The sequence below is a fragment of the Haemaphysalis longicornis genome, unplaced genomic scaffold, assembly GCF_048455015.1.
Source record: "Haemaphysalis longicornis isolate Haplotype H1 unplaced genomic scaffold, Haemaphysalis longicornis Haplotype H1 scaffold_31, whole genome shotgun sequence".
NCBI lineage: Eukaryota > Metazoa > Arthropoda > Arachnida > Ixodida > Ixodidae > Haemaphysalis > Haemaphysalis longicornis.
Genome location: NW_027526340.1, coordinates 598,867 through 614,745, shown reverse-complemented (window position 1 = coordinate 614,745; position 15,879 = coordinate 598,867). Strand labels below are relative to the sequence as shown.

At 52.8% G+C, this 15,879-nt stretch overlaps 1 protein-coding gene across 3 annotated transcripts in view; it reads left to right on the top strand.

The window, feature by feature from the left end:
* Positions 1–15,879, top strand: part of LOC144177798 (uncharacterized) — a 126,964-nt gene that overhangs the window by 99,726 nt on the left and 11,359 nt on the right. For all 3 annotated transcript variants that reach the window (XM_077705367.1, XM_077705366.1, XM_077705369.1), the window contains 3 exons: positions 4,827–5,118; positions 5,823–5,948; positions 6,444–7,587. In XM_077705367.1, the coding sequence (XP_077561493.1) occupies positions 4,827–5,118; positions 5,823–5,948; positions 6,444–6,876 (851 nt within the window). In that variant the 3' untranslated portion in view covers positions 6,877–7,587. The remainder of the gene's footprint in view (positions 1–4,826; positions 5,119–5,822; positions 5,949–6,443; positions 7,588–15,879) is intronic.

Here is a 15,879-nt window from a genome sequence, read left to right as displayed (position 1 = left end):
TCGCTGAATAAAAATAACCAAATTAACACTAAAGAATCTTCAAGAATTCGTTAGCATCTCACCCATTTTCCTCGGGAACTTGACGCTGGACCCGAGGGGCATGCCTTGCCCTGGCCGCCTGCTTTGCCGGACCGCACTGACCGCACACCCCGTTCTACAGCGCGTGCAAGCGGTGACAGAGGTCACGGGACCAGTCGAGACGGCGCAGAGACAGTAGGCTCGCCTCGCTTCAACTTGACGTGACCCTGGCAACATCGACAATGTTGCGAAGGCGGCTCTTTCCATACGCTCTTTCCACCCTGTCGTTGTGTGCTGTTCTGTCGCTCGCTCTGTTAGAAGCTCGACTCAGCTTTGCGGAGCGACGCGAAAATTTTGCCAACATGCTTAAGTATTGCTCACGCAATAAAAATACAGAAACGTAAAAGCAGGTACAATTACGAAAACCAAATAGCTCGTCTCTCCATTTTGCTACAAATGCTTGTACGTTCTCACATAGGCCGTAAAATGAATAAGAACATCCCTGATATCACGGCTTGATTATTTATACAAATTGTATTCGCTGAAGCTTTGCTGGTTGAAAAAAGCACGCACGCACGCACGGACGCACAGGAGTATACGAGTCCATCGCACGCACTGCGCAGTTTATCTTAAAGTGGACGTAGAAGCTTCAGGAGAGTCTCAAAATCTTCGCACACACCCATTAAACGCCTAAACGTCTCCCACAAAAGGAAGAAACGGGAACCATCATCCCTGTTAGAGTACCATACTAACGCCATACCCTCCCCAAAAGAGAGATAGATAGATAGATAGATAGATAGATAGATAGATAGATAGATAGATAGATAGATAGATAGATAGATAGATAGATAGAGAGAGAGAGAGAGAGAGAGAGAGAGAGAGAGAGAGAGAGAGAGAGAGAGAGAGAGAGAGAGAGAGAGAGAGAGAGAGAGAGAGCAACACGTGCGGAAATGGCGCGAGCTTGGGCAGGCAACTGTTGTAGAAGGCAAGGCGTCAGAGCTTCTCTTTTCACGTCGTCGTCATTCCTTTATTTTTCGCCACGAGTCAACAGGGCGAGCGCAGATCAGAGCGGGCACGGAGTGGGGCGAGAGGAGGCGCGCATTAGTATGGCCCTCCCGGCACGCGGGAAGATATGGGCGCCGTCGGGCAGCTGCGCGAGCGAGCAGCAGCACTCTGCGTCCGGCGACGTTGCTGAGCGGGAATCGATCCAGGACGTCGCAGAACGGCCGTCGCCGTCTCGATGCTCGCTGCGGCACCGTCGAGACGTTGGGGACATGACCCGCATCGCAAATGGCACGCGAGAATGAACGGACGAGCCACCCGGCGCCCACGGGCCAAGCGGCGCTCAAATTGCCGGGCTTTGCTGGATATACAGGAGGGGGAGAATGGTATAAGGGGAGGGGGGAGATTTCGGTGGCGCAACGCGCCGCAGATTTCGGTCCCACCGAGTTTCTCGACGCCCTACCATCAGGCCGCGTCGCGTTTCTAGAAGGCGAGGTCTTCACAGCCACCTTCCCCATTCCCTTCCTCTTTACTTTCCACAAGCGTCCACCGCGTGCAGGTCTGCGTAGGAAACGCACCGGACTAAATAAGGATGCAACGGAGGAGAGAAGATCGGAAGAGCACGAAAAAGCGGCACGCTCGAGCTGGAATCGTGCTTGTGTATACGGGCGCTTATCACGAACCTTTTTCGGACGAAGATAACGCCCGGCGAGACCAATTTCGATTGCACGTCCCTCCGGTATCCGTGAAGGGACTGTATAGCAGCAGCGAAGCACTTTGGGATCAGCGTCGGAAGAGCTGCCGTGAATTACAAGATCGGAGAAGAACGGGCGGCACTCTCCCACCCACCCCACGTCGCTTCCTGGATCGCTGACAACATTTGCGAAAGCTCGCCAATGGCCAAGGGAGGCTACGGAAGAAAAAAAAAAGTGAAGTGCGGCTTATAAGCGCCTATCTTGGGGGACAGGACGCGCATTCTCCCACGATGTTGGGCTCAAAAGGCTGTCTCCTTCTTGTTGAAGCCATCGTGCCCTTTCATCTCGTTCTTGCTGGCCGGTACCTTACATCGTTATACCTACGCCTCCATCCATGTAGCTCCTGCGGTGTTCTTCCATTTTCGTGTTTCTTGCTTTCGTTTCGCCGAGAGACTAGCATAGGGAAACGCGAGAATCTCGAAGTGATGCCGCCGCCGCCGCTGGGCCACTTGGCAAGCTGCTCGCGTCCGAACGGTGCGGAAATAAAGGCCGCGAAGGACAGGAAATTTGTTCGAACCGCATCAGCAGTCAATTCTCGTTGCGAGCCCGAAAGACGAGAAGGGCGAAGATGACAACGGCGCAGAGGAGAAGCTAGCGGGATGGACTACAGCGGGCTTAGTCCTTTCGAAAGCGGCATTTAAACGGCCCGATAGGAAATGGCTGTCCCATCTTTATCGAGCAGCGCTACCTCACGCATGGTGCGCTGGCACCGCCGTCGTCGCCGCCTTTAGTGCCCGGCATAAACACCCCGTAGGGTTAACATGCCTTCATTTTCCCCCGGTTATCGCTGAACTACACGAACGCCGTACGACTTCCATCCACCACGTTTTTCGCAATCGCCCAATCAGCAGAGGGGATTCAGCTGACACAACTTACAGACGTTGCTGCAATAGGTTAGGGCCTTACTACTTGAGTGGTGTCGTCCTGAGGCCAGCTTTTGTGAGAGCGCTCTTGTCGTGGCCGACGGCAGCCGCTCAACTTAGATACGATCACCTGTCGTCCATTTGGTTGAGCCCGCTCTTCTCACCCTTTTCGCGAAGCGCTTCCGATGGGTGCTTCAGGGAACCATTTTGTTTCTTTTCCTTTTCACCGTCGCTCTTTATCGGGACGTGTACATCCCTGTACACGAGCGGGAATACGAAGGAAAAAAAAAGAGCTGACCGGAGGATGTGCGCATGGTGGTGGGCTTGAATTCCAAACATTGGGATCGCCGGGTCGTTTTCTTTGTATCTCTGTGGCACTAAGGGACGCCCCGGTTTCCTTTAAGATGCGTGCAGCAAGCGTGTTCTTGAGTGGTTTGTCTGGGCTATTGGTGATCAGATGATGGCCGAGTGCCTCGATTTATTCTAGAGGAAGGAGCCAGAGAAAAGAGCTCTAGTCCATGTAAGCGTTTTTTTTTTTGTCCTCTCTTTTTCCATCCTGGAAGCGTAACGGTGGTTGTCATCTATTCCGCGGTTTCCATCTCCGGGTCAGCCTCTGACTCCTTCTGTCAAAGGACGGGCTACATCAAAACGGACTGAGTAGCTGCCGGTATCCGTCTCTGTTTTCGTTCTCCGAATGTCCGGCTACTTTGCGCACGCGTCAGCCAACCAGCCCGAGCTACCTTATTGTTACCTCAAATGGTAAACTAAAATGATGTACTCCAAGAGACGACAGCCGCAATACGTTGCGCGCACATGACATGGTGTAGTGGCACATAATGTGCCATGAAAAAACGTTATCACCGTATTGCATTTAAAAAATCGTTTGTGGTTGCTTTAGACGAAAGATTAATTCCTGACCCTTGTTCACGGGTTTCGCCCCGTCCTATCCTTCCTGTTCCGTGGATAGAAGCGGCGCTCGGGAAGCATATTTATCGGCCCGGCCTGCACATTGGAGACCATGCACTGTTACAGGGTTCATCTCTCATTTATTGCAGTGGTCAAGGGCACAATGCAGATACCGGTTCATGATCATCGCTATCATGGTGGGCGTCATAAATACAATAGCCACCAACATGTCACCAATGACGAAAACCTCTGCCATATTACTGCCAACCTCACCCATCACGTTCCTTAGAATGGGTTGAATGCCCTGAAGTTTCTCATCTTGTCCCTCCACCGAATGTTCTCTCGTCCCCGGCGTTTCATCCCTCACGTCTGTAGCCGTTTTAAGTACTCGGGTAGCCTTCTTGGTTTTTTTCCCCTTCGCATCACATGGCCGCCCAACTTCCGATAGTTAGGGTCGATGCACCTGTATATATCAACCATCTACCTCATCCGCTCACACCGCCTCTGCCTTGGGATTATCATATGGCGTGCTTGATCGAATTCCCCGCCGCAGTCCTACAGAGCGATGAATGCTACTTCCAGCGTCGCCTCCGTATCTTTTCTATACTTTCCTTATAAAAAATTGCCGAAAGTCCAAAGTGGGAAAAGTGGAATATAGTGCGTGAGCGTTGTTTCCTACTGCTCTTCTCAGCTCATACACCTCGCCTATCCAACGTGTCTGCTTTTTTTTTCTCTTTTGGGGGCTGGAAAGAGGGCTGACCCCACTCGTCGCAGTTACGCCGAGTCCTGAGCTCTTATACGCAGCTCATCTACTGTCGCAAAGCTTCACCTCAATGCTCAAGTTAATAATAGAGAGCCAACTTTACAAAGACCAAATCACTCCACATAGCCCTTTAAAGTCGGCTTCAGTACTGGACGCAAATGCATTGTCTGGCAGATATGTTTCCAGGGGCAATATGAGCCGTCTTTATAAGCATACGAAGACCTTAGAACCTTTTAGTAAGTACTTTACGTAACTCATTGGATCCCGAGCGAGCGCATCCGGCCACGCGTTACACAGACGGACAGGTTTCAGTGGCCGGTGGCCTAAAAATGCCCACATATTAAGTACCACCCTCTGCGCTTTTACATGACGGTGATCTTAATTTTTGCCACATGCGAACTACCTGAATACCTACACTTCATCGCCGGAACGAATTGAATAATGTACTCTTTCCAGTTACTGCGCTGTACGTTCGTGACTGGTTACAACATCGCGTTGCCGCCTCTGTTTCGTGCACAGATTCCATGGACATGAAGTCTGTTCCCGGTCGGCGCGTCGTCCAGGCGGGAACCCTAAGCATGGCCCAGGGGGGAAACGGTCTCGGTCCGCTGGGCATGTCCGGTCTCCTTCCCGGGCCCGAGTGCGCGGGCTGCCAGAAGCCGATTCGTGAGCGCTTCTTGCTCAAGGCGCTGGACCAGTTGTGGCACGAGGACTGCCTCAAGTGCGCCTGCTGCGACTGCCGCCTCGGGGAGGTGGGCTCCACGCTGTTCACCAAGGCCAACCTCATCCTCTGCAAGAGGGACTACCTCAGGTGGGCGGGGCAGTTACCTCTTTACTGCTTCTGCTTGCGCAGCAAGGACCGGCGAACGAGTTGGCTGCAACACATGAACGTACGGCAGCCCGACCTAACGTCGATCAGTTCAGTTCAAACAAACAACGAACCTTTAGGCCATGAAGTTGCAGCTCACCCCGAAGGTACAGTGTACTAGAAGATATGGTGTGTCGTTCGGGGCCGATCGCTTTTGCGATGAAAATTCCTGCTGAGGAACTCCTGCTGTAAGCAGCGCCCCTGGCAGCCGCTGCTTACCAGTTTGTTTCAGAAGTTTTGTTTGTTAAATTAATCCTTTTTTATTGCCCTAAATAGTCTTACTTCTTCATTTTATGGCACAAAGTTGTATAACAACCTGTCCAATAACTGTTCAGTTTGATTTAAAAACTCATAGGGAGCGCTGGCTGCAATTAGAGTTCTCTGGAGAACGCCTGCGCTCCCTATATTCTTTTCCATCGCAGAAGGGACCCGCGGTCTCCATTGGTTTTCCCCCCGCGCGACCCACCTCTTCCTTCTAGTACGCTGTACCGACGGGTCGATTGTATTTTCATGTTAACCGACTACATTTCCCAGTCACCTGCTGCCACCAGTGTAGATTTTATGCGTGCGGGTGAGGATACATTCCCATTAGACAAAGCGCGGTAGCCAGTCAACTGCGTCTTCCTCACTTGCATTGCTTTTTACAGGCTGTTCGGAACCACGGGGCTTTGCTCTGCGTGTAACAAAACCATACCAGCCTTTGAAATGGTCATGAGAGCCCGGGGAAACGTGTACCACCTGGAGTGTTTTGCCTGCCAGCACTGCAACCACAGGTACGGCCCAACTAAAGGTGACCCTTAGCTTGTAAAGAGGGTTAAGTTTTTGCCTGGTTCTTACAAGAAGACCAACTATCCCATTAGTAGTAGAGATCCTCTGTACTGCGCTTTTATTATGCTTTGCTGAGAGCCCTCGTGAACGCAGTAAGAGCAGTCTTATGCCTCTATCGTTAGCATGGTACGGTACATACACGATAATCAACTTTATTGTGTGGCTCCCTTTCCGCACGTGAGTTATTAATGAGGAACACCCTACCAGATTTCAGGTCTTATGCATTAACCTGTAATGTTCTCGCCAAAATTGCGATTTTAGCGCAGGTCGAAGATTCCCCCTTTACCTTATCCATCCTTCAAGATAACCCAATGTTAGCGCATAGGCTCTGTTTTTTTTTTCTTTCCGGGTGACCAGCGTGCCGTATAGGACGCCTTTTGAATCTGGGAAAAGAAATGTCATTATTGCCTGCTCTTTCCCCTTCTACCTTCGTTTCCCAGGTTCTGCGTCGGCGACCGTTTCTACCTGTTCGACAACAAGATCCTATGCGAGTACGACTACGAAGAGCGTCTGTCCTTCCAGAACGTCCCGTTCCCGGGCCACAACCCGAACAGCCAGCAGCAGCAACAGCAGAACTCCAACAATGTGTCGACGTCCGGAGCGGGTGGTGGTGGCGGCGGTGCTGGCAACCACCAGGCCAGCAACGCCGGAAGCAACAGCAATAGCGGGACAACGCCCGGAGCGACGACCAACAGCGGAAGCCACCCGCCTGGCGGAACGCCGCCGGGTGGCACAGGCGGCCCGAACAGCAACAACGGAAACGCCAGCAGTCTGCAGCGGTTGAAGCGACACGCGCTAGACAGCCTGCCCGTGCAAGACGACGCGTCGAGTGGCTACGGCAGCCCCGACTCGATGCTCAGTGACGGCAAGTGACCCAGGGACAAAGGCGGCCGCGGTCGGCAGCACCACGCCGGGCCCGCCGCCCTCACCTGCAAGCAGGACTTGAGCTAATGGGCACTTGCCGACGATTCCTTCGGCATCTTCACCCGCTCGCGTCCACACGTGGGGGTAGACATTGTGTGCTTGAACAGTGCTTAGGAAGATTGTGTGGACGTCACGAAAATACGGGAAGAAAATCTGCGTTCTAGTGACGAGTGGCCATGTGCTTTGCAGTCCTGGACCTGGTCTCCTCGGAATCACTGGAACGTCCAAAAGAGGTTTATCTAAAAGCTGTTCTAGTGACACCAGTGCAATCTTCCCCCGCTGCTGTCAAGGACGAACGCGCAGCAACTTTCGTGGCGTAAACCCTGGTGTGCGTGTTTGTGCGTAGAACCATGTGATGGGTCTTGTGCGAGACATGATGACATTGTGCGCCATGTGCCCCTTGCTGGCTGTGCCGCCTTCCGTCGCTGTTGTCACTTAGAATCGTCTTATCCTCCACCCCAGAACTGCAACGCTGTGAGGAGTGGACCGAAAGTGCGACACCGGGCCCCCTCGTGGTCCTCTCTCCCCATCCAAGTTCCAGTTGAACATGCCAGATCAGCAGAGGGAAGAAGCTAAAGAAATGCACCGGCAAACTTCGGGCAGAACATTTTGTCTTCTGCGTGAAACGCAAAGTCGGCCAATGTTCTTCCACTGTGGATGGTGGGTTCCATTTTGTTTACTATTTCGACGTCTCTCTATTGCTCCTGGTAGCTCTGGCTACCACATCACGGACACAGTGGGCGACCTGTTTTCACAACGACGAATGGTCGCCCTGTCCGAGGCTCCTTCTTCTCCTCTTTGACATCGCCTCCTACTGTTAGTTGTACGGAGTGATGTCAAAAGGGAAAAAACAACTACTCTCGAACAGGATGTCCATTCGTCGGCGCGAAAACAATATACCCTGCCAGAACACTGCAAAGCGTTGTGGTTCGTGCGCTCGTGTGGCGGCGCTGCTTACATTTAGGGCAATCAAATTGCAAGATGTGGGCCGTCGCAATGTTCTGTTTACGAAGAGCGCCGATTTTTCACGTTAAAATACTCTTACAGAACTTGATTTTGCCTTGCATTCGGCCCCATCCTGCACTACACAAAGTTGGCTTTCCCACATAAAGGGTAGGCGTACAGTGAAACAAGTTTTTCAGGGCGTTTTCGAATCGGTATGGGTGACTCTAGAACAGGGGTCGGCAACCTTTTGAGGTGGAGGGTCAAGTTTCATGAAGCTGATTCTGGAAGGACGGAAGGGGGGGGGGGGGTGGGGGGGGGGGGGGGGCGGATGGTGAATCGGGTGTGGGGGAGGGGGCTTTGCAGGCAAATAGAAATAACTCAGCGAATTAACGATAATACTTGAAAATGGTTGACAATAATCTGGCTAAGTGTGAAGAGGGGGGATAATGCAAACTGGAAACGATCAACTCTCTGCACTTGTCTCCCGTCTAAGACCATTCGAGGTCAAAACAGGCGTGTCGGCCTTTAGCTTGGAAGTAACAAAGGGAGAGCGTGGGGGGGGGGGGGGGGGGGGTTCTGACGGCGTGCTGGGAGCCGCATAATACTGCCCCGCGGGCAGCATGCGGCCCGCTGGCCGCAGGTTGCCGACCCTTGCTCTAGACTATTGAAGCCTCACGTATGAGGACTTCTAAAGGTAGTTTGTTGCTATGCTCGTGTTCCGAAATTGCAACCCCGGCTGCACTAATCTGTTGACGGAAATGGGAAAAAATATGAAACGAAATTAAAAAAGCAAATGCCGAACCTAAGATTTTTTGACCTCTATGGTCTGAATCCAAATTTAGAGCCTCCCACAGCGCTATTCCAATGAAAGCCCGTGCCACTAATTGCTTAGACCGCCTAGGCGGCCCTTGATTGAAATCGCCCAAATGCCCAATTCGAATCCGGCGTCTACTGCACGCACATGCACGCACATGCACGCACATGCACGCACACTGGAGTCAGGCGACTTTTTTTTCTTTTTTACACGGCACATGAGCGTACTGCTGTGCCATTCTGCGATCAAGAAGAAGGAGGACGTAAATAACTGCGCGAAATTGGTAACGCGAGGACCATCGTATAGATCCCGGAGGCCGAGTGATGAGAGCGCAAAAATATAATGTCCGGCAGAGAGGAGAAAGAGGCGGGAGAGGGGGAGGGTTATCGAGGACGCTCGCGCACGGCGCTGCCCCGTCCCGCCCGCGTGCAAATCCCAAGGCAACCGATCCTTCCATTTGCGCCCCGGGCCGAAAACGCTTCTCCGGCGCCCGTCCATTAGCCGTCCCTGCACTTCTCTACTCTCCCTTATTTACCTAAGTGGCACGGCGCACCGGAGCGCGCACACGCTCTCGCGTTAGAACATATAGCAACACTGCGAAAAAAAAAAAAAAAAAGAAATACCGCGCAAAAAGGGGCATCGGAACGAAAGCTGAGCGCTCGCGCACTTCCTTTCTATTTTTCGTCATCCGCATTTCCACTGCTCGCGCACATTTTTTTGCGGGTGGCACTCGGGCGGCGCGGGGGCAGTGGCAGTATCAGCAGAACGCGCGGCCGCCGCTATTCGGCGGTGACGTGGGAGAGGAGACGGCGCTGCTACAGCGCGGAACCGGTGGCTGGCTCGCTGCTGGAACAAACAACTCGACGATGGTTTTTAGTGGACTTAAAAGGCTTTTTAGCGTTCCCCCACGCGGTCCGGAAGAGCCGTTCTCTCCATTAGGGCTCGCGCGGCCGCCGCCGGCTCTCTCGCGGCCTCTGAGAGAGTGCGCGCGCGCGCGCGCGCGCGCGCAACAGAGCGGCCGCATTAAGTGCGCCGAAAAGGAAAGCATCTCTCCGTGCTCGCGCGGCGGCGCACTCTTCTTGCTGCCTCTGTCGCTTCTCGGTAAAAGCAAGCGCGACGCCCCTACGCCGCTGCTTTCTTGGCCGGCCGAGACCTGTGTATACTCCTGTGTGTGCGTACACTCGCGGGCCTTCCCGTTTTTTTTCTTTCTACATCCCGAATGCTCCTTTCATCGTGGGAGTATAGAAAGAGACGCGACGCACTTATTTCCCACCTCCCCATTCTCTCCCCCACCTCTCTCTCCCTCTCCCACAGTATTCCTGTAGGAGATAGGTGGGCTCTGAAATTCGCATGCGGTCTCCTATGTCCCTCCCCTTTCTTTGGCTCTTCTATTACACATTTTGCGTGTTGACTAATCCTCGTGCGGGGGCCGAAGAGACACTTCGCCCGTGACGGTCACTTAAAAGCCAGACGTGAACTTTGTCGGAGAGAGGAGGCGTGCGTGGGCCGAGTGAGTTCTTCGCGTTCTCCGGCAGGTGTGGTGCGCTATAGGGTCGCGTCTCAGCGCGAGAGAACTGGAATGGATTTCGAAAATACGCGGCGGAGGTTCCTGCGGCTAAAAAGCGAGCGGTGTCCGCATGATGCATTAGCGCTGTTTGCGAGGATTCTCGCAGATGCTGCTTTTTTTTTTTTTCTTCTCCGCGCTCTACTCTTGAACAGCCGTGTATAGAGTACGAGGGTTCCCCTCGTTCACTCTCTTCGAGCTGCGCCTAAAAGGTTTGCCTCTTTGGCTGTTCGTTGGGGATCTCATTAAAGTGCGATGAGAGGTTTCAGGCTTCAGCGGGACCATGGACGAAAACTAAATTCTGCGTGGTTGTGTACGGCAGGGAACATGCGCGTACGTTGCTTGCCGGTATCGAATTTGCGTACGTCCATTTGCTTTTTTCCCTTCAGGTATTTATGGAAGCGCACATTTTCACCTTCGTTGTTGAAACACGTAAACAACCAGTTATTCTTACTTGCCGGTTTAGTACTTCCTTTTTCGACTGTTTTGGTTAACCACTTCTTTTTGGAGCTCTTTGCCGTAGCTGGCCTTGCGCCATGAAAAATCCAACAATCATCATCATCGTCATAACCAGACACACACGCGCACACGCATACACGGAGACATCCGCACACATGCACGCACAAGCACTCACAAAGACGCGCGCGCGCACACACGCACGCGCAACCATGCACGCACGCACGCACGCGTGGGTATAGCTTCGACACCGTAGACGTTGTTTCTAACGATAGGGGAATTGCTGTCAGTAACAGAAAAATAATGATTGAGGCCTGTGGCTGTTCCGAGTTCAACCCCCTTAAGCTGAGAAGCTAACTTGACCACCATCCCTGGGTTGTACGGGACCCTTGGTGGGGACCTTAAAGACCGAGAAAAGATTCACGAGACACCTTTGTGATATGGTGGCAGGTGAAACTTTGCCATGTTGCATACCTTGCGTTGCATCAAAACTGCCTTTTAATGCTGGCCCCATTTTTTTTACAGCGGACCCGAACTAGCTATGAACGGCACATGTTACACGGATTTCTCTGTGTGAATCCCTGAGTTCATCTGCTCTTGCTTTAGTTTGATCATAATGACTTGTCAATTCCCTGGATGTTTACCCTCCTCCACTTTGCTGCGCATTGGCTTGCGGGTTTAGACCAATCAGCGATTCCATTTCGCGCGTTTGATCTTGGAAGGGGGCTGGACACGAGAAAATGCTGCGATGATTACGTACCAGTGTAGACCCTTGCAATAAGGAGATAACTGTATAGTAAAATAAGTCGTAACCTGTGTTTAAAATGAATGTAAATATTTAAAATGAATAAGTTCGACGAGAAATGCAGCTCTAGCCCTTGGGCTGCGATCTTCGCACACCGAACTTCTCCCCTGGCTAATGGCTGCACGTAGAGGACGAGCCGTGACTCTCCCACCTACGATATCGTTTCCAGCATCAGAGAACAAAACCCAACCAAGGATAAAGTGGGCTTTTAAAGGGTACGTTGATTGTGGAGTAAGCGATCTGTAGCTACCTCCATCAGATAAGACGTAATGCATATTTGTTACGAAGTAATTGAAACGTCGCATTTTATTATCCCCGAAACATAACAGACAAAGAAAAGACGGAGCTGCAAATGCATTAGCTCTCGGCGTCCGTTCCCAGTCGTCTCAGAGACCGCGAACGTTCGAACGTGCGCCCATTAACTCTAATAGAGAATGCAGCCTGCGGAGGCGACAGTGGCGTTGCGGCGTGTATAACGCGTCCCTCCGTCGCAACCGGCCGACCATTTCACCGCTCTAAAACGCGCAATGCATCAGCCCCGCTAGAGAAACGGGCAGGAGCAGCAGCAGCAACAGATCCGCGATAAAAAGAGCGCGATTTCCAGTCGCGTTATGCAGCCCTCCAACGCACGTATATATTGCTGCTGCTGTCGCAGCGAGAAACGCATTTCGTAGTCCTCGTTATTCGATTCCGATCCGAGAAAGGTCTCGGCGGCGGTGGCGATAGCGAGTGGGGGGTTCCCTTAACGAAGCGAAACGCGCTCCGACTACCAAAGCAGCTCGATTCCACATAAGGGTACATCTGACGTGATTGGGGAGGCCGAGAGGGTCGCGGACACCACAGCAGATGAGGCTCCAACCCCCTCTCTCTCCCCTCCACTGTTGCTCCTCAGTCACTTCTGCCTCCTGCTGCTCCTCCGCCTCCTCTTCCCCTCTCCTCGTCGCCCTGTCGCCGTGATCACCGTAGGTGGCCGTGCGAAGACCTCTCAGAGCCGCAATCAGGACCGCCGATCGAGAAAGCCCCGCGTTCGTTGCCGAGTGCATGCCGGCGTCGCTCTCACGTATCCCGCTGCGTGCAGCCGATATTGAAGGGCTTCCAGGCCGCGGGACTCGGACAAGCAGCGGGAGAAAGATGCCCCCCGTGCGTCCGGTTCTCTCATTGAACTGCGATGGACTGTTTTTTCGGTTTCCGTACGTGTGTCTGTGCGGGTGTAGATTGGGCGGGGGAGGGAGCAGGCTCGTGTGCGTGCGTGTAGAAAATGTCGACGAAATACTACGTGAAGTACGCTTGCGAAAAACTAAGAAACAGTTAACCTTTTTGACAACCTAAAGATAAAAATCTGCAATACAGTGATTTTTGAGCGCTCTACCAGAGCTGGCGATACATGTATTATTTGGGAGTGATCGTATGTGGATTTAATTTGAATTGGCCTTGCTTACATCATCGTTATTGCTGTGGAAATAACACTGCCTACAGAAATGTGTGTAGAAGGTACTAGGCATCTCAATTTAACTTCATACAGGCAGCCACAACTTTTCTTGCTCTTGCGTTGCAGTGCTCTTACACCGCTTCATTTTTGCTTCTCTACCACTCCCCCGTGAAAGGACGTGCCGTCCCTGCGCTCATAGTACGTACAAAAACAGCGGTCTCAATTTTTTGTCGTAATGCTCTCATAAAAATTCCACGTTCTTTACACTTGGCGCAGCGTGTACTCTCACGTTAAGTCGGCTTTCCCCCCAACTTACAAAGGCCTTCAGTGAAGCATGGCTTAGAAAGGAACGGAGGAGGTGCTTTTGAATAGGAAGGTGGACGGCGCGAGTGTGTGGAAGCTGGTTCATGTGCAGCGGTTGCTCCAGAAAAGCGGCGATGGCGACTGCAGTGTGTTTACGCACTCGTATGCCTTCTGAAACTTGCGCTTTAAGTCCTGCTTCGGGATTGGGGAATGAATTATTTCGCTTGGGTAAAGTACGGGCTGTGTAGTTCCAAAGGTGTCACTTTGAAGAGCAGAGAGCACATTAATCCGAGTACCCGTTTCTCGTGAACAAATATTCGTACTTTGCATCATTCTCATATTGCCGCAGGTGGTCGTTAGAAGGCTTACTGAGAGCGTTTACCGCACTGTGATCCCGTGAATCGGGCCCTTCACTTCGGGTTTTGCGACGGAAAGATAACGGTGTTCCTTTCATCTTATTTTCTTTTTGCTGCGGTGACCTCTGCGTTTCTGCCCTGCTAAGGCGTCCCTGATTAGGTGTTGTGGGTCCTTCCATTCCTCATCACAAAAATGAAACAGTGTGTGTGCTAACACTAAGCTAACTATCACGTCACTTTTCACGTTTCCGCGTACGCCACGCCCAAAATGTAAAAAAAAAAATTGTCTTGGTGCACTGGTTAACACACTAGTACTTCACCGGCTCCTCTCGTGTTAAACGGGAAACCAATATCTGTGCAGAAAAGCCTCCCCACTAGCCTCTGTCTGAATTCTAGAGCGATATTTAAGTAGTCCGCATCAAGTGTCGCCAGGCATTTTTAAGTAGCGACGTCCTTAGAGTGACTTAGGCTGCCGATCTGTGTTCATTCTAGATTGAGCTAACCGCTTGTAAATAAATTCGATACGCTCGTGTAAGACACTGATCTCACCGCAATGGTCTCACCCCAAGGGCCTCTGGTAGCTCAAGGAGCACAGCTGTCAGCTAAAAACAGCTATTCTACTAAGTTTGGGAACATGGAAAATGGACAGATCCGCCTTTTAAGCGAAAAAGCGGCGGGCTGCAAAAAACAACTGCGAGATTCAGTCGTGTGTTTCTGATGGCTGCATGTATCTGCATTCAGCTTTCGAGGTTCTAAAAGGGCACGTAGCCTGCTCTGCTGACGCAACGTTAAACATTCACCACTTCGCACTCCACAGCTCCGGGTCCATTGCGTTGGAGGGTACCGTATAAGTGAGTGAAAAGACTTAACCGAACGACTTCCTAGTGCATTGCGGAGAACGACGCGCAGACTCACTGCTGCGGCTTTTCTCTTGCAACGGCGCTTGTGTGCAGTGGAAGACATGCCCGCGAGGAAAAGCAAATGTTGATGGAGCCTGTGGAGTTTTCCTCGTCCGGTAGCATAAACTCGCTCTTTGGAGCCTTGTATAGAGCAGAGCATCTTGGGTCGGCCTGAAGAGATGAGACCCGAGTTGCGCCAAAAAGCAGCAGCAGCCCTTTACGCGAGCCTTCTACGGGAGGCGGCGCGTTGAGGCAAGGCAGGTCCCAGGAAATGCTGGCAGCGCAGTGGCTGAAAGCTTTGTTTCCTGCGCCCGAAGGAAAGGGCAGTGCGCTCGGGAGGAAGTTGTCCTCGCTCGCGCCCTTAACGGGACACCGCCGCACTCACTCACACGCGCGCGCGCGCTCGCGCGCGCAGCCATTAACTTGAAAGGTATAGCGCGGCGGCGGCGGCCTGTATATCTCTTTATACATTAGGAGGAGGCGAAGAGTGGCGGCGGCTCCCCAAGTACGCGCTTTGCCTCCTACACTCTTTTTTTTTTTTTACGTTTCTCGCAAAGTTGCTTCGCGTGTAACAGCACTAACAGCAGCAGGCAACCCGGACCGGAAAGGCTTCTAATGGAATCCATTATGGAGCTCAAACAAGAGCGTCTATATGCTGGGAGGACCCTCACAGCGCCGCCTCCGGCCCTCGTTCCTTCTTTCTCCGCGGAGTGCATTACGGCAGGCCGCCGCGACGAAAGAAGCACGGCCGTCCCGTGCAGCTCGGCTAAGTTGTAGGGCGCGTGGTCCCTCTCAGGCGGAGACCGAAGCGAACGGACAGCATCTCGTCGCGCGCGGCATCCGAAGAAAGAAACAGCATTGCGCCTTGTCCGCGCCCTGCCTCTTCCATTTACGGCTGTATACTTGCTTGTTTCGTGAACCGGCGCGGCGTTGTCGACGTCGGCGCTGACGACTCGGGGGTGAGAGTGTGGAGCTTATCGTGGCGCGGCTCTCTCCGCGTTCCGCCGCGCGGCCATCAGTATGCGAGCCGCGTCGCTTCCTGCGCGGTGTGTATACCTTGTCGAGGGTGGCCGGAGATGCTCGCGCCCTGATAGCCTAATTGCGGTACCTCCGGCCCGTTCGCCTGCTGTTGCCGAGCGGGGGGCTAACGAGCGCGCAGGGGTAAAAGGGAGGGCGGGTGCCGCTGCGGACCTCGGGGCCAAAGGCGGCGTCCGCTCGTGACAGCGACGGAGCGATGTGAGTAATTCGGATGACGGTGTTCGATGGGCTCTCTCGTTCTGCGCCGCCTGCAGCCGCATTTTGCGGCGCTGTGAGCGGTGCTGATACGCGTAGATCTGAGAGCTGCTCGAGAGCTTCTCGATCCTGGCGTTTGTCTATTTTT